The 25,598-nt window shown below is 40.2% G+C and overlaps 1 protein-coding gene across 1 annotated transcript in view; it reads right to left on the bottom strand.

Moving 5' to 3' along the window:
• LOC143055409 (prolyl 4-hydroxylase subunit alpha-1-like) overlaps positions 1-25,598 on the bottom strand; it is an 81,931-nt gene that overhangs the window by 18,301 nt on the left and 38,032 nt on the right. Inside the window, exon 10 of the mRNA XM_076228541.1 lies at positions 24,155-24,223. Within this exon, the coding sequence (XP_076084656.1) occupies positions 24,155-24,223 (69 nt within the window). The remainder of the gene's footprint in view (positions 1-24,154; positions 24,224-25,598) is intronic.

Here is a 25,598-nt window from a genome sequence, read left to right as displayed (position 1 = left end):
ATAATAGTTTCATGCTTTTTAAGATAAGGGCATAATACCCTATCAGCATACTCGTTATGAAACAACTTGAAACTGTAACAGTGGATGAATGCATATATAGACAATACCGGTAGTTTGAATGCACAAGAAAAAAGAAATACACTCCAAATTGGTTTTATATACCGGAAGTGTTAGCTTTGTATTTAATCATTATCTATAGAATACAATAGGTTTTAGAAGATAACTTAAAGCCAAAACCAAATGGTAACTGACCAGCACAAAAAAAACCAGTTTCTTTACATTTTGAAATTAAGTTGAATATTAAAGTAAAATAATGATGTTTCATGTCCGCCAGTTTGACTATAACCGGAAGTAATGCTTTTAAAGACATATGTCTTATGTATTGTATCCATTAGCAGCATCAAAGAAAGGTTCCTGCACAATTTAATGATAGTAGCAATACCCTCCTTTAAAATTAATTTCTGGTACATCAGATCATCGAATCAGCTATTCCATAATATACCAAGTACTTTTGTGTTTTGTCCGCATATAGTAGTACTTTTTCCGTTTTAGCTAGCTTACGTATATCCACACGGTTTGACGTCCAAGATCGTAGATAGAATCCAGTTTCCTCCATCATTGATCTCCCTTTCTTATAGTCAGCCCACCCTCGTTCTGTAAACTTAACAGAATGTTGTCCACATACAAATCAGTCATTCAAACTTTGCGAATTATGCAATGTCGACAAATGCAGTCGTAAACAATTTTGATAGGCATAGTGCTTGATTCCTTCTGTACAGGATGATGAGGAATGTAGTGATACTTTTCTTAAGTTCATCTGTTTCATCTACCTTCTCTATGAATCCTCTTCGTTCCTGTTCTTGTATAATGTTCCCGTACTTCTTTAACATATCTGAGTTTTGAGTAAGTCTTTGAAGGACGTTTTCTGTCCTTCTGTTCGTGACTGCTTAATTTATAGGCAATTCATCACGTTTTCAAGGTAACATAGCGGAATATTTGTTTCTCAGAACTCAATTGATCTGTCCTGATAGACTTAAATATATGCATTGTCGTCTTCGTCTACCTCCCTACTATTTATTCCTATTGAATCTAAATTCCAAAATCCCTCCAGATTGAATTCTTTAACTTTGTGTGATACTAGAACATTACACATACTAGTCTTCGACGTGTTTGTTTTCTTACCGTATGTAAGTAACGAAAGCATTTATCCGATATTGGATTTCACGGCGGTCGGATCGTTTACACGGACTATATAATCGTTAACAATGTCCCCGTAGTGATATGCGCCTACCAGCAACGATATCTCGAATGAATCGTGCTTTGTCACCGTGTGCGCTATCTTTAAACCACGCAAATAACCGTTCTGTGTATCAATATTACGTATGTGATTCTGTATAGGCATGCAGATCATCTGTACTATCAGTACTTTGATTGACAATGCGTGTCCTACATCGGTTTTCAGATAGATTGTTGACTTTTCTATGTGTCTCACGTTTTTCTCTGCACCTCCAAATGCCGATTAATATATTATTTATGTTCCCGCTATCTGTAAATTTAGTTAAGTTTTGCGTTTCAAAAGATGTTTGCCCTCTTTCGTCAAAAAGAATATCCGTATCGATAAAGAACTGATTCGAGCCTACTTGTGCCACGGCAGTTTTCAAAAGTACATTCGATTGCAATTCTGTACGTTGAGAATACAAAATAGTAGTATTATGTTCCGTATCATCAATGTCATTCACGAGTTGAACGTTGGGCGAATTCGAAGATAGTGGGTTTAACGTGCATTACATTAGTTTGTGTGGTGTTTCTCATTACAATGTGCGTTTAGATTTACATTCGTTTAGTCTGTGTATACCAATGTAGTTAAAGATAACAAATTTGTTCATACGGCATTATGTGTCGGCTGTTTTACTGCAATGAGTTAGTGGATGTATTTCGTGACAGTAAACGCTAGGTCTAGTCTCAATTTTCTTGTAAGATTTAGATTTCACCAATTTCGGATGTCGACTCTTTTGTCCTGTGTCCGGTATAACGATATCGTATAATATGCTTTCAGGGAGGTCCGTTATACCAACGTTTTTGTTCTATGTCCTCGCGCGAGATATTTTCTGACTTCAACGGGTAATTTGTTGACAATAATGGGAAGAAGTAGTGTGCCGTATGTTTCATGTGTCTTACCCAAAGTTTCTAGACCTTGACGCTACCTCCAATTTGATCGTAAAAAACTTCGTAAGCTTGTTTACTGATTTATAGGCGAAGGAATTTCTAAATCTAGTGCTTCGTGTTCTACTTCATGAGCTTTCAAGTAGTTACACTTTTGTATATTTGTAAGTAACTAGTTAAGATGTACGGACGACTCACATGAGTCCCAGAAGGTTTGCCATTCTGAAATCGTGCCTTCGAAAGTTGGAAGCGTAAGTTTTGGTACGTAACTCTGATTAAAAGTTGCAGGAAATGTACTTTATTGCGTGTTGATTGTGAGAATGGCTTGGGAAAACTGGTTTTCAAACGACAGTGCGTTGTGTAGGTTTGCTATGTTTTGCGTTGAAACAAACGGTATAGTTTTTGGATTTAAAGTGTGCGTTCTAGTACTTTAGTATTTGACTCAATGTGACGGGACTGCAGGATTTTGGACATTTGTATGAACTTACGTACGTGTCAAATCAAGGTTATCATATTAACCGAAAATTCATCTGAATGAAATAATCTAATTTACCACATCTTCCGGTTCCGTTAACTTTAGAATTTGTTCATTCAAGTCCTAAAACAATGTTTGTGTTTGCACAAGTTTTCCTAGTGTTGTAATGACTTCTACTTGATCGAATTTTGTATTCTCCTTTGTTTCATCTAATCTTCGGTATACCTTGAACTACACGTATTTTGCGATTGACTATCTGAACAACGGAACCGAAATTACGTTAGTGATTGCGAAAAGCAGATTAGCGCAAGTGAAAACCCTTACATAACCGCAACTAGAACTTATGGCCGCAGTTACTGGAACTAGACTAGCTTTTCATGTAAAATCGACCTTTTAATGTAAAAACGTGGCTTTCTGGTCGGATAGCTGTATAGTATTGCACTGGTTAAATCATCGAAACTGTTTAAACGATTTATTGTGAATCGAGCGCGAGGAATAACAAAATCTACAAAATCAACATTAATGGAGATATTGCCCAAAAGAATGCAACCCAACCAATCTCTTAACACGAGGAATTGACGTCGATCAATACATCGATAGTGTCCTTTAAAAAAGACAGAATTAGTTAACGGTATTGACAATTACAGAAAAAAAACGAAGAGAGGAATTTCTAAACAATGAAGTTCATACTGATCACTATGATATCAGTAACGTTATAGACATTTGGAAATATTGAAATTTTCAGGAAAGTGATTTGAGTAACTGCTTACGTTCAGCGGTTCATATTTAACTACCAATATACCGATATACCAAACATCTGAGATAAAAACACAAGGCAATATCCTAGCACTAGACAATTGTGACTCTTCATAGATGATGGTAGCTTTTTGAGATGCAATGGAAGGATTCACAGCGGAATCATTTTAGAGAATACCAAATTTCCGTATTTATTACCTGCGAATCATTTACTTACCAAACTGATAGTGACAGACGCACACGAGCGTTCACTTAATTCGGACTCAATGCTACGCTTACTTACCTATTACAATCGTATTGGGTACCGATACTTAGACAATATGTTAAGGAGTAATTGATCAAGTTTTCGCTGTTGTTAATCATTGTAATGTAACGTAAGTGTCACGTGTTGACATTAGAGTCAAAATAGATATACATACATTCTATTCACTTTTGTTATTGTTAGCTATATAGTTGTCCGATGTAACCTCTTAACGATATTGGTGTCAAGTGAACCTCTTAACGATATTGGTGTCAAGTGACCAAGATGAATTTACAGCTGAAATCGATACTAGCAGGACATAGTAGTGCCGTCTCCGGAATATTCCAGAAATTCGACGAAAAATGGGGAGAGCGGCACAAAACTTGTTGATTCCAATAACCTTCGAAACAGAAATCGTTAACTCTGATGATTATTTATTTAATTTAGAAAAAAAATACAGCCAATAGCAAAATTTATCTAAGTACAAACATCAACGCTAAACACAAATGCCACAAGTTCGCAACATCACGCAAACGTACATGAATGCATAATTTTACATACCTTCATACAAGAGCTTACTTTATTTTTTACGACAAAATTGAAACATATGTACGTGGTTTAGAATCCCTTGGTCAGACAGAGAATACATATGACCCATTATTGGTCCCTATCATATTGAAAAAGTTACCGGGGACGTACGCATAAATCTTACAAGACACCATGAATCAAATAGTTGGCAATTAAATGAACTACTACATATACTATCTCAAGAACTCAACATTATGGAGAGAGGCAATTCCTCTGATCATACAGAAACTTAAACCACTAAATCATGTGTACTTTTGTAACGAATCACATGTTCCCATTAATTGCACTAAGATAATTGATCAAACAGCAAATATTTCTGTTGTTAAACAGCATCGTTTATGTTTTAACTGTCTTCGACCCCCAATATAGCTGATTGCAAATCACACAAAAGTTGCAGGAAATGTAAAATAAAGCAGCATACTAGTTTATGCAAAGACGAGGTTAAAAAGATGAAAAACAGAGTAACACTAATGAATATATTACTAGTAACACAATTCAGTAAACACAACACAACGCGAAGAAAACGGGTACAGTTCTTCACTCACAGACACAGACTAAAAACTGTCGTAGCGCAAGTAAGTTCGGGCATTCAATGTACTTACACAAACACATTATTTGACAAGGGCGCACAGATGCCCTCATCACAGAAAAGTAAGCTACAGAGCTTGATTTGACAATTACCAGACAGAAGACCATAAACTTGTCAGGATTTTGTGACACAAGTGATGGCACAGACAACGGCAAATTACCTATCAACGTTTTGATTGTACCAGAAATAGCTGTACCAATGAAGACTTATGTACGTAATATAACAAATTTAAAGTATTTGTTTGGCTTGAAATTTGACCATCCGGTCTCACATGACCCAATGGTTGAAGATTCTCTATTGAATTATATCTAATTCGATTATTACTGGTCAATTGTCGATGATAGAATAGTATGAGGAACAGGACCTACTACCGTCAAGTCGGAAATCCGTAACCTTCTGTCCGGCACAATCAATTGAACACCTGCAAATCCAGATCACACACTTACGTCAATGACGAACATATAAGTAGGTCACAAAGTTGAAGAGTAGAACTTTTATAATTGAGAAATTTATGGAAGTTGAAGCTGCTAGTATAAATAATAGTGACAACAAATCTGAAAACAGACAATTCCAAGATGTATATAAATCAAATGGTAGAGGTTACCATATGGAAACATAAAGATATGTTGATAAGTTACCTTGTAAGAAGGAACACCACACCTTACTAGACAACAGAAGTATTGAATAACGGAGAACAAAAAATGTCATTAAGCGTCTTAATCGTGAACTTAACCTTTTACAGAAAAACGGAAAAATTATTAATGAACAAGAAAAACGTAGATTTATCGAGAGAGTTGATGAACGATCAGCCAAAACAATTGTTCATTCCATACCGCACCATCATTTCCGTCGTCAACCACGCCAATCAGAATTGTATTTGACTGTAGCTGCAAACCTTCACCTATTAATCTAAGCTTAAATGATTGTTTGATGGATCTTTGGCCAAACTTTAATGATTTAACCGGAATTTTTCTCCGATTTAGAATGCACAAATACGCCGTCTCGACAGGTATAGAAAAAGCCTTACTTATTATGGGCTGGATGAAGAGGATCGTGATGTTACCAGATTCTCTTATGCGTAGTAACCCGGATGACCCAAATAGTCAACTAACCGCAAACAGATTCAAGTCAGTATAATTTGGAGCAACTTTCTCTCCGTTTATCCTAAATGCTGTTATACGTAAACATTTGACTGCAATTCAACAGACTGGACAGCAATGTTAAAGAAATACTTTTATGTTGACAATATTATATCGAGCTTTAATTAACAAAGAGCTTTGTTAGACTTCTTCCATGCATCACGTTTAGTATTTGTAAATGATTTGTATGATGCGAGAGCATAAGAAATTGAACATTTATCAAAATCATCATGTAACCGAGAAGCTTAATCCTTATGGAACAATTTTGTTCGGTGGATGGTGGGAGAGATTGAGAGGAATAACGAAAAACTGCATTAAACGAGCACATATGGACAATAGAACACTCAACACGATAATGACTGAAGTAGAACGTTTACTCAGTGATCGCCCACTAACATACGTTTCATCGGATCAAACGCGGACGACGAACCCCTTACTCCGTCACATTTATTACGCTACCGTATAACGGCCTTAAAGACTGTAGTTTACAACCAGGAACCAAAGACACTACGCATGAACCAGTAACTGGCTAGACAATCGAAGTTTCTTTCATTAATTCTTAACTACATAAAAAGATGGAAGCAGGAATACATAAATTCGCTTAGGAAATATTACCGATACACAGATCGAAACACATAGAACATTAACGTCGGAAATATGTAGTTCAGATTCAGGACTATGTATCTAGAGTAAATTGGACTTTGGCGATCAGTGACAATTTTTTTTACGGCAAAGATGGACTTACACGATCAGCCATAATTCGAACAAAAACTGGCTTGATATCTAGACCAATCATCAAACTTGAATTCTTTGGAACTTGAAAATATAGCAGCTCAGAGTGAGGAAAAGACGAAAATAAAAACATAGACTAACATGTGTTAAATATAAATCGTGAAAAGTAAAATGATAACGTGTGATTAGCATATGGACATTAAAATGAATTTAAACCGTTGGCTGTTAAATATTTTACATATAAACTTTAAAATTTTACTAGTAATTTATTTTATTAGAACTTTAATAATTAATGTTGTGATCACTTTCATTTATTTTAAAGTAATTCATGTGCGGCCCAAGTATGTTAAGAGCAAAATCACAAACGCAACGTTCTCGCTGCCCATATTCATTGTAACATGTGTGACATGTTGACATTAGAGCTTGAATAGAAAGAATTATTCACACGAGTCATTATATCAGAGGGAGAGGTATCCATTGCCTCAAAAATGACAAAAATCTTTAATGCCCTAGACTCGTACGACTTAGCCAGGAAAGGATAAGGTTGGTACCTTTATATATCACAAAGTCGAAATGAACTATTGCCAGCTGGCCAAACCAAGACATTTTCCACATGGGTCATGACACAAAAGGTATATGTAGTAGTTGTATAATGGCCCATAGTACTTATGTCCTAGACCCGTACGAGTTTGTCAGGAGGGGATAACAAGGGTTGTGGTACTCCGATTCATCTCGAAGTCGAAAAAAACTATTGCCGGATGGCCAAATTAAGAAATTCTCCACGTGGGTCATTATATCAGAGGAAGAAATAGGAATTGCCTCTAAAATGACCCATACTACTATACCCTAGACCGTACGACCTAGTCAGCAAAGAGAAAGATGGGCACCTTTATATATCTCAAAGTCGAATTTAACTATTGACGACTTGTCAAACTAAAAGATTCTCCTCGTGGACCATGATACAGAGGTTAAGGTACTAATTACCTTTAAAATGACCAGCAAGTAAAAGTATTTTTGAATATTTTGATATACAAGAGTACTTCCCTTACCCTTTTCCTACCAATACGTACGGATCTATGATATACGATACATGGGCCTTTTTAGAGAAAACACCTACGCTAATCTTTTTGTTAGCCCACAAGAAGAAACTCTTAGTTTGGTCTTTGTGATATACAAGAGTACTTCCCTTTGCTGTTCAACAGGTACGGGTCTAGGACATAAGAACCATGGGTAATTTTCGAGGAAACATTATTCCATACATCTGATATGTTTGACAACGCAATCAGGGTTAGTCCTATGGCCCATCTTAAAGGCAATGGCTACCTCTACCTCTGCTAATATGGTCCACGTTTAGATTATCTTAGTCGGTCAGCTGGCAATATTTCATTTTGACTTCGTTGTACACCGAGATACTATATCCCCCTTTAAACCGTCTGCTGACAAATTTGCACAGGTCTAGGGCATGATTGTTATGAGCCATTTTAGGAAAAATGCCTACCTCTACCACTGGTATAATGGCCCACGTGAAGAATCTCTTAGTTTGGCCAGCCGGCAATAAAATTGAGAAAGGAAATGGTGAATATGTCAAAGCGACAACCACCCGACCATAGAGCAAACAACAGCCGAAGGCAACCAATGGGTCTTCAATGTAGCGAGAATTCCCGCACCCGTAGGTGTCCTTCAGCTGGCCCATAAAATATGCATAATAGTACAGTGATAATGGACGTCATACTAAACTCCGAATTATACACAAGAAACTAAAATTTAAAATCATACAAGACTAACAAAGGCCAGAGGCTCCTGACTTGGGACAGGCGCAAAATTGCGGCGGGGTTAAACATGTTTATGAGATCTCAACCCTCCCCCTATACCTCTAGCCAATGTAGAAAAGTAAAAGAATAACAATACGCACATTAAAATTCAGTTCAAGAGAAGTCCGAGTCTGATGTCAAAAGATGTAACAAAAGAAAATAAATAAAATGACAATAATACATAAATAACAACAGACTACTAGCAGTTAACTGACATGCCAGCTCCAGACCTCAATTAAACTGATTGAAAGATTATGTCTTCATCATATGAATATCAGGTACAATCCCTCCCGTTAGGGGTTTAGTATCATACTATCATAAAATATATGAGAAGAACATAACCCGTGTCATGCCAACAACTGTTTTTTTTAGAAATAAATGTGTTTAGTTCCGATGCAAAGACCCTATCAGTGAATCAATGTTAAAGCCAAAATATGCAATCTTTAATTACCTGACAACAGTATCGTAACTATATCCCCTTTTAATAAGTCTATTTAAAGGTTTTGTTAGTTTCTGAGGAGAATACTGACATTTTTGTGCTTTATAAAGAATATTTCCATAAAATTTTGGATGTGAAATACCTGAACGTATAAGATGTCTGCATGTTGAGTTATATTTACGAATTATTTCCTTATACCGGTGATAAAATTTAGTAAATGTTTTGACCAGTTTGTGATATCGAAAACCCTGGTGTAATAATTTTTCAGTAATACATAAATTTCTCTCGCTAAAATCTAATACATTGTTACATACACGAGCGAATCGTACAAGTTGAGATATATAAACACCATAAGATGGTGACAAGGGAACGTCACCATCTAAAAATGGATAATTAACAATAGGAAATGAAAAATCATCTCTTTTATCATAAATTTTTGTATTAAGCTTCCCGTTTATGATATAGATATCAAGATCGAGGAAAGGGCAGTGGTCATTGTTATCATTAGCTTTATTTAAAGTAAGTTCTACAGGATAAATTTCTTTAGTATACATACTGAAGTCGTCATTATTTAGAGCCAATATATCATCCAAATACCTAAAAGTATTGTTAAATTTTTGTATCAAATGTTGTTTTGATGGGTCTTTGCTAATTTTAGTCATAAATTGTAACTCATAACAATACAAAAACAGGTCCGCAATACGTGGTGCACAGTTAGTCCCCATTGGAATTCCAATAACTTGACGATATACGGAATCTCCAAAGCGAACAAAAATGTTATCAAGTAAAAATTCAAGTGCATAAATAGTATCAAAGCATGTCCAATTGACATAGTTCAGTTCGAATTCGTTGTATCCGGGATACCATATCCCCCCTTTGAACCCTCTACTGACAAACTCGTACGGGTCTAGGTTATAATTTTTATGGGCCATTTTAAAGGCAATAAGTACCTCTTCCTCTGGTATCATTGCCCACGTGGAGAATCTCTTCGTTTGGCCAGCCGGCAATAGTTCATTTTCGAATTTGTGATAAACCAGGGTACCTCCTTATCCTTTCCTGACTAACTCGTACGGATCTAGGGCATACGTGCTATGAGCCATTTTATAGGCAATACCAACCTCTACCTCTAGTATGATGGTTGATGTGGAGAATCTCTTAGTTTGGCCAGCCGGCAATAGTTCAGTTCGAATTCGTTGTAAACCGGAATACCATATCCCCCCTTTTAACCCTCTACTGACAAACTCGTACGGGTCTAGGGTACAAGTGCTCAGAGCCATTTTAAAGGCAATAAGTACCTCTTCCTGTGGTATCATTGCCCACGTGGAGAATCTCTTCGTTTGGCCAGCCAGCAATAGTTCATTTTCGAATTTGTGATATACCAGGGTACCCCCCTTATCCTTTCAAGACTAACTCGTACGGGTCTAGGGCATAAGTGCGATGGGCCATTTTATAGGCCATACCAACCTCTACCTCTGGTATGATGGTCGATGTGGAGAATCTCTTAGTTTGGCCAGCCGGCAATAGTTCAGTTCGAATTCGTTGTAAACCGGAACACCATATCCCCCCTTTTAACCTTCCACTGACAAACTCGTACGGGTCTAGGGTACAAGTGCTCTGAGCCATTTTAAAGGCAATAAGTACCTCTTCCTCTGGTATCATTGCCCACGTGGAGAATCTCTTTGTTTGGCCAGCCGGCAATAGTTCATTTTCGAATTTGTGATATACCAGGGTACCCCCCTTATCCTTTCCTGACTAACTCGTACGGGTCTAGGGCATAAGAGCTATCGGCCATTTTATAGGCAATACCAACCTCTACCTCTGGTATGATGGTTGATGTGGAGAATCTCTTAGTTTGGCCAGCCGGCAATAGTTCAGTTTGAATTCGTTGTAAACCGGAATACCATATCCCCCCTTTTAACCCTCTACTGACAAACTCGTACGGGTCTAGGGTACAAGTGCTCTGGGCCTTTTTTAAAGGCAATAAGTACTTCTTCCTCTGGTATCATTGCCCACATGGAGAATCTATTCGTTTGGCCAGCCAGCAATAGTTCATTTTCGAATTTGTGATATACCAGGGTACCCCCCTTATCCTTTCAAGACTAACTCGTACGGGTCTAGGGCATAAGTGCGATGGGCCATTTTATAGGCCATACCAACCTCTACCTCTGGTATGATGGTCGATGTGGAGAATCTCTTAGTTTGGCCAGCCGGCAATAGTTCAGTTCGAATTCGTTGTAAACCGGAACACCATATCCCCCCTTTTAACCTTCCACTGACAAACTCGTACGGGTCTAGGGTACAAGTGCTCTGAGCCATTTTAAAGGCAATAAGTACCTCTTCCTCTGGTATCATTGCCCACGTGGAGAATCTCTTTGTTTGGCCAGCCGGCAATAGTTCATTTTCGAATTTGTGATATACCAGGGTACCCCCCTTATCCTTTCCTGACTAACTCGTACGGGTCTAGGGCATAAGAGCTATCGGCCATTTTATAGGCAATACCAACCTCTACCTCTGGTATGATGGTTGATGTGGAGAATCTCTTAGTTTGGCCAGCCGGCAATAGTTCAGTTTGAATTCGTTGTAAACCGGAATACCATATCCCCCCTTTTAACCCTCTACTGACAAACTCGTACGGGTCTAGGGTACAAGTGCTCTGGGCCTTTTTTAAAGGCAATAAGTACTTCTTCCTCTGGTATCATTGCCCACATGGAGAATCTATTCGTTTGGCCAGGCGGCAATAGTTCATTTTTGAATTTGTGATATACCAGGGTACCCCCCTTATCCTTTCAAGACTAACTCGTACGGGTCTAGGGTATAAGTGGTATGGGCCATTTTATAGGCCATACCAACCTCTACCTCTGGTATGATGGTCGATGTGGTGAATCTCTTATTTTGGCCAGCCGACAATAGTTCAGTTCGAATTCGTTGTAAACCGGAATACCATATCCCCCATTTTAACCCTCCACTGACAAACTCGTACGGGTCTAGGGTACCAGTGCTATGGGCCATTTTAAAGGCAATAGATACCTCTTCCTCTGGTATCATTGCCCACGTGGAGAATCTCTTTGTTTGGCCAGCCGGCAATAGTTCATTTTCGAATTTGTGATAAACCAGGGATCCCCCTTATCCTTTCCTGACTAACTTGTACGGGTCTAGGGCATAAGTGCTATGAGCCATTTTATAGGCAATACCAACTTCTACCTCTTGTATGATGGTTGATGTGGAGAATCTCTTAGTTTGGCCAGCCGGCAATAGTTCAGTTCGAATTCGTTGTAAACCGTAATACCATATCCCCCCTTTTAACCCTCTACTGACAAACTCGTACGGGTCTAGGGTACAAGTGCTATGGGCCATTTAAAAGGCAATAAGTACCTCTTCCTCTGGTATCATTGCCCACGTGGAGAATCTCTTCGTTTGGCCAGGCGGCAATAGTTCATTTTCGAATTTGTGATATACCAGGGTACCCCCCTTATCCTTTCCTGACTAACTTGTACGGGTCTAGGGCATAAGTGCTATGAGCTTTTTTATAGGCAATACCAACCTCTACCTCTGGTATGATGGTTGATGTGGAGAATCTCTTAGTTTGACCAGCCGGCAATAGTTCAGTTCGAATTCGTTGTAAACCGGAATACCATATCCCCCCTTTTAACCCTCTACTGACAAACTCGTACGGGTCTAGGGTACAAGTCTTATAGGCCATTTTAAAGGCAATAAGTACCTCTTCCTCTGGTATCATTGCCCACGAGGAGAAACTCTTCGTTTGGCCAGCCGGCAATAGTTCATTTTCGAATTTGTGATATACCAGGGTACCCCCTTATCCTTTCCAGACTAACTCGTACGGGTCTAGGGCATAAGTGCTCTGGGCCATTTTATAGGCAATACCAACCTCTACCTCTGGTATGATGGTTGATGTGGAGAATCTCTTAGCTTGGCCAGCCGGCAATAGTTCAGTTCGAATTCGTTATAAACCGGAATACCATATCCCCCCTTTTAACCCTCTACTGACAAACTCATACGGGTCTAGGGTACAAGTGCTCTGGGCCATTTTAAAGGCAATAAGTACTTCTTCCTCTGGTATCATTGCCCACGTGGAGAATCTCTTCGTTTGGCCAGCCGGCAATAGTTCATTTTCGAATTTGTGATATACCAGGGTACCCCCCTTATCCTTTCAAGACTAACTCGTACGGGTATAGGGCATAAGTACTCTGAGCTTTTTTATAGGCAATACCAACCTCTACCTCTGGTATAATGGTCGATGTGGAGAATCTCTTAGTTTGGCAAGCCGGCAATAGTTCAGTTCGAATTCGTTGTAAACCGGAATACCATATCCTCCCTTTGAACCCTCTACTGACAAACTCGTACGGGTCTAGGGTACAAGTCTTATAGGCCATTTTAAAGGCAATAAGTACCTCTTCCTCTGGTATCATTGCCCACGTGGAGAATCTCTTTGTTTGGCCAGCCGGCAATAGTTCATTTTCGAATTTGTGATATACCAGGGTACCCCCCTTATCCTTTCAAGACTAACTCGTACGGGTCTAGGGTATAAGTGCTCTGAGCCATTTCATAGGCAATACCATCCTCTAGATCTGGTATGATGGTTGATGTGGAAAATCTCTTAGTTTGGCCAGCCAGCAATAGTTCAGTTCGAATTCGTTGTAAACCGGAATACCATATCCCCCCTTTTAGCCTTCCACTGACAAACTCGTACGGGTCTAGGGTACAAGTGCTATGGGCCATTTGAAAGGCAATAAGTGCGTCTTCCTCTGGTATCATTGCCCACGTGGAGAGTCTCTTCGTTTGGCCAGCCGGCAATAGTTCATTTTCGAATTTGTGATATACCAGGGTACCCCCCTTGTCCTTTCCTGACTAACTCGTACGGGTCTAGGGCATAAGTGCTATCGGCCATTTTATAGGCAACACCAACTTCTACCTCTGGTATGATGGTTGCTGTGGAGAATCTCTTAGCTTGGCCAGCCGGCAATAGTTCAGTTCGAATTCGTTATAAACCGGAATACCATATCCCCCCTTTTAACCCTCTACTGACAAACTCATACGGGTCTAGGGTACAAGTGCTCTGGGCCATTTTAAAGGCAATAAGTAATTCTTCCTCTGGTATCATTGCCCACGTGGAGAATCTCTTCGTTTGGCCATCCGGCAATAGTTCATTTTCGAATTTGTGATATACCAGGGTACCCCCCTTATCCTTTCAAGACTAACTCGTACGGGTCTAGGGCATAAGTGCTATCTGCCATTTTATAGGCAATACCAACTTCTACCTCTGGTATGATGGTTGATGTAAAGAATCTCTTAGTTTGGCCAGCCGGCAATAGTTCAGTTCGAATTCGTTGTAAACCGGAATACCATATCCCCCCTTTCAACCCTCTACTGACAAACTCGTACGGGTCTAGGGTACAAGTGCTATGGGCCATTTTAAAGGCAATAAGTACCTCTTCCTCTGGTATCATTGCCCACGTGGAGAATCTCTTCGTTTGGCCAGGCGGCAATAGTTCATTTTAGAATTTGTGATATACCAGGGTACCCCCCTTATCCTTTCCTGACTAACTCGTACGGGTCTAGGGCATAAGTGCTATAAGCTTTTTTATAGGCAATACCAACTTCTACCTCTGGTATGATGGTTGATGTGGAGAATCTCTTAATTTGACCAGCCGGCAATAGTTCAGTTCGAATTCGTTGTAAACCGGAATACCATATCCCCCCTTTTAACCCTCTACTGACAAACTCGTACGGGTCTAGGGTACAAGTGCTATGGGCCATTTTAAAGGCAATAAGTACCTCTTCCTCTGGTATCATTGCCCACGTGGGAAATCTCTTTGTTTGGCCAGCCGGCAATAGTTCATTTTAGAATTTGTGATATACCAGGGTACCCCCTTATCCTTTCCAGGCTAACTCGTACGGGTCTAGGGCATAAGTGCTTTGGGCCATTTTATAGGCAATACCAACCTCTACCTCTGGTATGATGGTTGATGTGGAGAATCTCTTAGCTTGGCCAGCCGGCAATAGTTCAGTTCGAATTCGTCATAAACCGGAATACCATATCCCCCCTTTTAACCCTCTACTGACAAACTCATACGGGTCTAGGGTACAAGTGCTCTGGGCCATTTTAAAGGCAATAAGTACCTCTTCCTCTGGTATCATTGCCCACGTGGAGAATCTCTTCGTTTGGCCAGCCGGCAATAGTTCATTTTCGAATTTGTGATATACCAGGGTACCCCCCTTATCCTTTCAAGAATAACTCGTACGGGTATAGGGCATAAGTGCTATGAGCTTTTTTATAGGCAATACCAACCTCTACCTCTGGTATAATGGTCGATGTGGAGAATCTCTTAGTTTGGCCAGCCGGCAATAGTTCAGTTCGAATTCGTTGTAAACCGGAATACCATATCCTCCCTTTTAACCCTCTACTGACAAACTCGTACGGGTCTAGGGTACAAGTCTTATAGGCCATTTTAAAGGCAATAAGTACCTCTTCCTCTGGTATCATTGCCCACGTGGAGAATCTCTTCGTTTGGCCAGCCGGCAATAGTTCATTTTCGAATTTGTGATATACCAGGGTACCCCCCTTATTCTTTCCTGACTAACTCGTACGGGTCTAGGGTATAAGTGCTCTGAGCCATTTTATAGGCAATACCATCCTCTAGATCTGGTATGATGGTTGATGTGGAGAATCTCTTAGTTTGGCCAGCCAGCAATAGTTCAGTTCGAATTCGTTGTAAACCGGAATACCATATCCCCCCTTTTAGCCTTCCACTGACAAACTCGTACGGGTCTAGGGTACAAGTGCTATGGGCCATTTGAAAGGCAATAAGTACGTCTTCCTCTGGTATCATTGCCCACGTGGAGAATCTCTTCGTTTGGCCAGACGGCAATAGTTCATTTTCGAATTTGTGATATATCAGAGTACCCCCCTTGTCCTTTCCTGACTAACGCGTACGGGTCTAGGGCATAAGTGCTATAAGCTTTTTTATAGGCAATACCAACTTCTACCTCTGGTATGATGGTTGATGTGGAGAATCTCTTAATTTGACCAGCCGGCAATAGTTCAGTTCGAATTCGTTGTAAACCGGAATACCATATCCCCCCTTTTAACCCTCTACTGACAAACTCGTACGGGTCTAGGGTACAAGTGCTATGGGCCATTTTAAAGGCAATAAGTACCTCTTCCTCTGGTATCATTGCCCACGTGGGAAATCTCTTTGTTTGGCCAGCCGGCAATAGTTCATTTTAGAATTTGTGATATACCAGGGTACCCCCTTATCCTTTCCAGGCTAACTCGTACGGGTCTAGGGCATAAGTGCTTTGGGCCATTTTATAGGCAATACCAACCTCTACCTCTGGTATGATGGTTGATGTGGAGAATCTCTTAGCTTGGCCAGCCGGCAATAGTTCAGTTCGAATTCGTCATAAACCGGAATACCATATCCCCCCTTTTAACCCTCTACTGACAAACTCATACGGGTCTAGGGTACAAGTGCTCTGGGCCATTTTAAAGGCAATAAGTACCTCTTCCTCTGGTATCATTGCCCACGTGGAGAATCTCTTCGTTTGGCCAGCCGGCAATAGTTCATTTTCGAATTTGTGATATACCAGGGTACCCCCCTTATCCTTTCAAGAATAACTCGTACGGGTATAGGGCATAAGTGCTATGAGCTTTTTTATAGGCAATACCAACCTCTACCTCTGGTATAATGGTCGATGTGGAGAATCTCTTAGTTTGGCCAGCCGGCAATAGTTCAGTTCGAATTCGTTGTAAACCGGAATACCATATCCTCCCTTTTAACCCTCTACTGACAAACTCGTACGGGTCTAGGGTACAAGTCTTATAGGCCATTTTAAAGGCAATAAGTACCTCTTCCTCTGGTATCATTGCCCACGTGGAGAATCTCTTCGTTTGGCCAGCCGGCAATAGTTCATTTTCGAATTTGTGATATACCAGGGTACCCCCCTTATTCTTTCCTGACTAACTCGTACGGGTCTAGGGTATAAGTGCTCTGAGCCATTTTATAGGCAATACCATCCTCTAGATCTGGTATGATGGTTGATGTGGAGAATCTCTTAGTTTGGCCAGCCAGCAATAGTTCAGTTCGAATTCGTTGTAAACCGGAATACCATATCCCCCCTTTTAGCCTTCCACTGACAAACTCGTACGGGTCTAGGGTACAAGTGCTATGGGCCATTTGAAAGGCAATAAGTACGTCTTCCTCTGGTATCATTGCCCACGTGGAGAATCTCTTCGTTTGGCCAGACGGCAATAGTTCATTTTCGAATTTGTGATATATCAGAGTACCCCCCTTGTCCTTTCCTGACTAACTCGTACGGGTCTAGGGCATAAGTGCTCTGGGCCATTTTATAGGCAATACCAACTTCTACCTCTGGTATGATGGTTGATGTGGAGAATCTCTTAGCTTGGCCAGCCGGCAATAGTTCAGTTCGAATTCGTTATAAACCGGAATACCATATCCCCCCTTTTAACCCTCTACTGACAAACTCATACGGGTCTAGGGTACAAGTGCTCTGGGCCATTTTAAAGGCAATAAGTACTTCTTCCTCTGGTATCATTGCCCACGTGGAGAATCTTTTTGTTTGGCCAGCCGGCAATAGTTCATTTTCGAATTTGTGATATACCAGGGTACCCCCTTATCCTTTCAAGACTAACTCGTACGGGTGTAGGGCATAAGTGCTATGAGATTTTTTATAGGCAATACCAACCTCTACCTCTGGTATAATGGTCGATGTGGAGAATCTCTTAGTTTGGCCAGCCGGCAATAGTTCAGTTCGAATTCGTTGTAAACCGGAATACCATATCCTCGCTTTTAACCCTCTACTGACAAACTCGTACGGGTCTAGGGTACAAGTGTTATGGGCCATTTTAAAGGCAATAAGTACCTCTTCCTCTGGTATCAGTGCCCACGTGGAGAATCTCTTTGTTTGGCCAGCCGGCAATAGTTCATTTTCGAATTTGTGATATACCAGGGTACCCCCCTTATCCTTTCCTGACAAACTCGTACGGGTCTAGGGCATAAGTGCTATGGGCCATTTTATAGGCCATACCAATCTCTACCTCTGGTATGATGGTCGATGTGGATAATCTCTTAGTTTGACCAGCCGGCAATAGTTCAGTTCGAATTCGTTTTAAACCGGAATACCATATCCCCCCTTTTATCCTTCTACTGACAAACTCGTACGGGTCTAGGGTACAAGTGCTATGAGCCATTTTAAAGGTAATAAATACCTCTTCCTCTGGTATCATTGCCCACGTGGAGAATCTCTTCGTTTGGCCAGCCGGCAATAGTTCATTTTCGAATTTGTGATATACCAGAGTACCCCCCTTATCCATTCCTGACTAACTCGTACGGGTCTAGGGCATAAGTGCTGTGGGCCATTTTATAGGCAATACCAACCTCTACCTCTGGTATGATGGTTGATGTGGAGAATCTCTTAGTTTGGCCAGCCGGCAATAGTTCAGTTCGAATTCGTTGTAAACCGGAATACCATATCCCCCCTTCTTACCCTCTACTGACCAATTCGTACTGGTCTAGGGTAAAAGTGCTCTGGGTCATTTTAAAAGCAATAAGTACCTCTTCCTCTGGTATCATTGCCCACGTGGAGAATTTCTTCGTTTGGCCAGCCGGCAATAATTCATTTTAGAATTTGTGATATACCAGGGTACCCCCTTATCCTTTCCAGACTAACTCGTACGGGTCTAGGGCATAAGTGCTCTGTGCCATTTTATAGGCAATACCAACCTCTATCTCTGATATGATGGTCGATGTAAAGAATCTCTTAGTTTGGCCAGCCGGCAATAGTTCAGTTCGAATTCGTTGTAAACCGGAATACCATATCCCCCTTTCAACCCTCTACTGACAAACTCGTACGGGTCTAAGGTACAAGTGCTAAGGGCCATTTTTAAGGCAATAAGTACCTCTTCCTCTGGTATCATTGCCCACGTGGAGAATCTCTTCATTTGGCAAGCCGGCAATAGTTCATTTTCGAATTTGTGATATACCAGAGTACCCCCCTTATCCTTTCCTGACTAACTCGTACGGGTCTAGGGCATAAGTGCTATGGGCCATTTTATAGGCCATACCAACCTCTACCTCTGGTATGATGGTCGATGTGGTGAATCTCTTATTTTGGCCAGCCGACAATAGTCAGTTCGAATTCGTTGTAAACCGGAATACCATATCCCCCATTTTAACCCTCCACTGACAAACTCGTACGGGTCTAGGGTACCAGTGCTATGAGCCATTTTAAAGGCAATAAGTACCTCTTCCTCTGGTATCATTGCCCACGTGGAGAATCTCTTCGTTTGGCCAGCCGGCAATAGTTCATTTTAGAATTTGTGATAAACCAGGGTGCCCCCTTATCCTTTCCTGACTAACTTGTACGGGTCTAGGGCATAAGTGCTATGAGCCATTTTATAGGCAATACCAACTTCTACCTCTGGTATGATGGTTGATGTGGAGAATTTCTTAGTTTGGCCAGCCGGCAATAGTTCAGTTCGAATTCGTTGTAAACCGGAATACCATATCCCCCCTTTTAACCCTCTACTGACAAACTCGTACGGGTCTAGGGTAGAAGTGCTATGGGCCATTTTAAAGGCAATAAGTACCTCTTCCTCTGGTATCATTGCCCACGTGGAGAATCTCTTCGTTTGGCCAGGCTGCAATAGTTCATTTTAGAATTGGTGATATACAAGGGTACCCCCCTTATCCTTTCCTGACTAACTCGTACGGGTCTAGGGCATAAGTGCTATGAGCTTTTTTATAGGCAATACCAACCTCTACCTCTGGTATGATGGTTGATGTGGAGAATCTCTTAGTTTGACCAGCCGGCAATAGTTCAGTTCGAATTCGTTGTAAACCGGAATACCATATCCCCCCTTTTAACCCTCTACTGACAAACTCGTACGGGTCTAGGGAACAAGTACTCTGGGCCATTTTAAAGGCAATAAGTACCTCTTCCTCTGGTATCATTGCCCACGTGGAGAATCTCTTCGTTTGGCCAGCCGGCAATAGTTCATTTTAGAATTTGTGATATACCAGGGTACCCCCTTATCCTTTCCAGACTAACTCGTACGGGTCTAGGGCATAAGTGCTCTGGGCCATTTTATAGGCAATACCAACCTCTACCTCTGGTATGATGGTTGATATGGTGAATCTCTTAGCTTGGCCAGCCGGCAATAGTTCAGTTCGAATTCGTTATAAACCGGAATACCATATCCCCCCTTTTAACCCTCTACTGACAAACACATACGGGTCTAGGGTACAAGTGCTATGAGCCATTTTAAAGGCAATAAGTACTTCTTCCTCTGGTATCTTTGCCCACGTGGAGAATCTCTTCGTTTGGCCAGCCGGCAATAGTTCATTTTCGAATTTGTGATATACCAGGGTACCCCCCTTATCCTTTCAAGACTAACTCGTACGGGTATAGGGCATAAGTGCTATGAACTTTTTTATAGGCAATACCAACCTCTTCCTCTGGTATAATGGTCGATGTGGAGAATCTATTAGTTTGGCCAGCCGGCAATAGTTCAGTTCGAATTCGTTGTAAACCGGAATACCATATCCTCCCTTTTAACCCTCTACTGACAAACTCGTACGGGTCTAGGGTACAAGTGCTATTAGCAATTTTAAAGGTAATAAATACCTCTTCCTCTGGTATCATTGCCCACGTGGAGAATCTCTTCGTTTGGCCAACCGGCAATAGTTCATTTTCGAATTTGTGATATACCAGAGTACCCCCCTTATCCTTTCCTGACTAACTCGTACGGGTCTAGGACATAAGTGCTGTGGGCCATTTTATAGGCAATACCAACCTCTACCTCTGGTATGATGGTTGATGTGGAGAATCTCTTTGTTTGGCCAGCCGGCAATAGTTCAGTTCGAATTCGTTGTAAACCGGAATACCATATCCCCCCTTCTTACCCTCTACTGACAAACTCGTACGGGTCTAGGGTACAAGTGCTCTGGGCCATTTTAAAAGCAATAAGTACCTCTTCCTCTGGTATCATTGCCCACGTGGAGAATCTCTTCGTTTGGCCAGCCGGCAATAGTTCATTTTCGAATTTGTGATATACCAGGGTACCCCCTTATCCTTTCCAGACTAACTCGTACGGGTCTAGGGCATAAGTGCTCTGGGCCATTTTATAGGCAATACCAACCTCTATCTCTGGTATGATGGTCGATGTGGAGAATCTCTTAGTTTGGCCAGCCGGCAATAGTTCAGTTCGAATTCGTTGTAAACCGGAATACCATATCCCCCCTTTCAACTCTCTACTGACAAACTCGTACGGGTCTAAGGTACAAGTGCTAAGAGCCATTTTTAAGGCAATAAGTACCTCTTCCTCTGGTATCATTGCCCACGTGGAGAATCTCTTCATTTGGCCAGCCGGCAATAGTTCATTTTCGAATTTGTGATATACCAGGGAACCCCCCTTATCCTTTCAAGACTAACTCGTACGGGTCTAGGGCATAAGTGCTATGGGCCATTTTATAGGCCATACGAACTTCTACCTCTGGTATGATGGTCGATGTGGTGAATCTCTTATTTTGGCCAGCCGACAATAGTTCAGTTCGAATTCGTTGTAAACCGGAATACCATATCCCCCATTTTAACCCTCTACTGACAAACTCGTACGGGTCTAGGGTACAAGTGCTATGGGCCATTTTAAAGGCAATAAGTACCTCTTCCTCTGGTATCATTGCCCACGTGGATAATCTCTTCGTTTTGCCAGGCGGCAATAGTTCATTTTAGAATTTGTGATATACCAGGGTACCCCCCTTATCCTTTCCTGACTAACTCGTACGGGTCTAGGGCATAAGTGCTATGAGCTTTTTTATAGGCAATACCAACCTCTACCTCTGGTATGATGGTTGATGTGGAGAATCTCTTAGTTTGACCAGCCGGCAATAGTTCAGTTCGAATTCGTTGTAAACCGGAATACCATATCCCCCCTTTTAACCCTCTACTGACAAACTCGTACGGGTCTAGGGTACAAGTGCTATGGGCCATTTTAAAGGCAATAAGTACCTCTTCCTCTGGTATCATTGCCCACGTGGAGAATCTCTTTATTTGGCCAGCCGGCAATAGTTCATTTTAGAATTTGTGATATACCAGGGTACCCCCCTTATCCTTTCCAGACTAACTCGTACGGGTCTAGGGCATAAGTGCTCTGAGCCATTATATAGGCAATACCAACCTCTACCTCTGGTATGATGGTCGATGTGGAGAATCTCTTAGTTTGGCCAGCCGGCAATAGTTCAGTTCGAATTCGTTGTAAACCGGAATACCATATCCCCCCTTTTTACCCTCTACTGACAAACTCGTACGGGTCTAGGGTACAAGTGCTAAGAGCCATTTTAAAGGCAATAAGTACCCCTTCCTCTGGTATTATTGCCCACGTGGAGAATCTCTTCGTTTGGCCAGCCGGCAATAGTTCATTTTCGAATTTGTGATATACCAGGGTACCTCCCCCCCCCCTATCCTTTCCTGACTAACTCGCACGGGTTTAGGGCATAAGTGCTATGGGCCATTTTAAAGACAATGATATTATTAATTGTTAATGTTAAGATTAATGACTGAGATTGGTCTCCGTAATTTTGAAGAATTATATGTCATTGAAATAGTACTTGACAGTTTTTATTTTTCTGTTGTTTTTATTTCTGCAATTAACTATGTTTCTATTTTTTCTGATCTGTTTAAATAGAAAATACACTAGAAAATACTGTCTGTATTGTATGTTTTAGTTTCATGATTGGACTATATTTGTAGACAACGAACAACGAACAAATTATGGAATGCCCATATGACCATCAATTCTCTGTAATTCCTAAATTTCTATACTAGTATTCAATCATTTTTTTTATTTATTGTAGCTTACATTTATTCAATAATCACAAAATTTTAATAAGAACTGTTCTTTACTTTATTTGTTTGTTGTAATGTCCCATTAAATTTCTATATTTAATTATATTTATTTCAACTTGTTATTGCTTCAGTTTACATTATTTCTCTTATCACAGAATGTTAAAAGACCATTACTTTGTTTTATATTCATGGAATCATTTACATTGTTTTTATTACATTTACAATGTTATTTAAAGACGCAGACCTAGAAGTCCTTGAAGAAGACCAAAAGTTAATTTAGTAAACGCGGACCTCGAAGAAGACACCCATTGACATGCCTGTTTGAAGTAATATCACATATAAATAGGAACATTATTTAATCATAGTTATCGTTCATAGTTTCTAACAACACTTCTTAGAACGCAAGTCATCTCATGAATATTATTGCCGGCTCATGAATATTATTGAAGGCTGGCCTCATGAATATTAACGCCGGCTGCTATCGACGGCTAGATCCACACTAGTAAAGATTTATCACATTATTTAAAATCATTTCTCAATTGTCATGCAATGACTGATACTCTGTTATGCATTATTTTCGCGTTTTAAAAAAATTCGACAAAACAACTTTGAAATAAACCGTGTCCCTCAATGTTTTCTATTTAGCTGACTAATCATTGTTTGGTTTGATTATAAAGAAATCACACTCGAAAATGAGAATACTTATTCATGTGATATGATTAACTTAAAGGTTATTCCTATCCTTTCGATTGTACAATGTACTTAGTGCTAGTATTTTAAACAAACACATAACGTTCTGCTACTGATTAACTCGTAATTCAAAACGATGCGGGATTTTTTTTTTAAATTGAATAGTCAACTATCATGGAAACTATAAACCATATACCAACAATCATTGCTTACCTAAACTCCCTTTTCAAATCACCCTTCTTAAACGTTAAATCTTGACACACATTAGGCCCTTTATAGCTTACTGTTCTGTGAGCCAAAGCTCCGTGTTGAGACCGTACTTTGACCTAAAACGGGTTTTCTTTTACAAATTGTGACCTGGATGGAGAGTTGTCTCATTTGAACTCATATCCCATCTTCTTATATCTATGAAATGCGTTGCTTTTTATATACTTCGTACAAGAGAAAATATCGGAATATTTTACATGCTTATATTTTTTTTCTCAATTATAAAGATCTAGACCGAATGTGGTATGTATTCAGTTTGCGTCAATGTTTCAATTCAAACATTTAATTTACTGTGTCTGTTTCAGAAGCATTCTTTGTGTAGGTCTGGTTGTGCGAAATATTTTTCTTGCTACAATATATAAGGTATGAAATGGTACTTTTTCAACAGGGATTCTTGTGTTTAGTTCCGGAAAAATAGTAGCTCCTCCTTCTCTTACGTCATTCATCTGAAAGGTAAAAAACGTTTAGGTAAAGCTGGCAATCGTCACAGGTAAAGCTTTTGAAAAAGATACAAGGGACACCAAAATCAGTTGCAAATAGACGTTTAATTGTTTAACGCATTAACGAGTGATCCAATTGTTTCAGGGTACAACTTCTTAAAGTGTCAACCAATTTAAGTGTATGACTCTTTAAAGAGTCAGCCAATTGTTTTATGGTATATCTTTTTAATGAGTTAGCGAATTGTTCAAGAGTATCCTTAATCGTTTAATGAATATTTTCAACTCCACTCCTCGACGTAGACGCAGTCATGATTATCGTCATTATATTTCACCTACTCTACATGATGTCTCTATTAATGACTTGCTGTCATTTATACAAAAGCCGTTAGGTATTTATGACATTCGCACGAAATTTTATTCATTACCTCTTTCAAAACTTCATTCTCTAATCAATTTAAGTTTGGAAACCATTGTTACAAATCCTCATTCAAACCAATACAAACGTATAGCTATCATTTCGGATATAACAAGTCACAAACCTTTCAAATCAGTTGGCAAAGGAAAGTTTAAGAACAGCTTTTTTCTCTTTTTTCATCTTTTCCAATGCGAACTGGTTTGAAAGGTTTGTGACTTGTAATATCCGAAATGATAGGTATACGTTTGTAACAATGGTTTCCATAACTAGGGGAAGGCCCGACTGAAATGATGTTTTTGGCAGTTAGGCTCATTTAGGAATTGCTGTGGTTTCATATAGAACCTACAATATTTCGGATAGACAGGCTATCTCCGTACGGCAAATTTTGCCAACGGATATGGCTCAAATGAAAGGGTATAACTGGGGGAAGGCCCCACTGAAATGATTGTTTGGGAGTTAGGCCCATTTGGGAATAGCTGTGATTCATAGTTGCTGTTAAGAAAAAAAAAATACGTATACAACCTACATTATTTCGGTAAGACTCACCAGCTCCGTACGGCAAAGTTTGCCGCCGGACATGGCTCAAATGAAAAGGTATAACCGGGGAAAGGCCCCACTGAAATGATTTTTTTGGAGTTAGGCCCATTTGGGAATTGCTGTGGTTCATAGTTGCTGTTTAGAAAAAAAATACGTATACAACCTACAATATTTCGGTAAGACTCACCATCTCCGTACGGCAAAGTTCGCTACCGGACACGGCTCAAATGAAAGGGTATAACTGGGGAAAGGCCCCACTGAAATGATATTTTGGGAGTTAGGCCCATTTGGGAATTGCTGTCGTTCAAAGTTGCTGTTCAGAAAATAAAATACGTGTACAACCTACTTTATTTCGGTTAGACTCACCAGCTCCGTACGGCAATGTTCGTCGCTGGACATGGTTCAAATGAAAGGGTATAACTGGGGAAA

The sequence above is a fragment of the Mytilus galloprovincialis genome, chromosome 12 (genome assembly GCF_965363235.1).
Source record: "Mytilus galloprovincialis chromosome 12, xbMytGall1.hap1.1, whole genome shotgun sequence".
Classification (NCBI taxonomy): Eukaryota; Metazoa; Mollusca; class Bivalvia; order Mytilida; family Mytilidae; genus Mytilus; species Mytilus galloprovincialis.
Note: the sequence above shows the minus strand (reverse complement) of the source record. Positions and strands in the feature narration are given on the sequence as shown.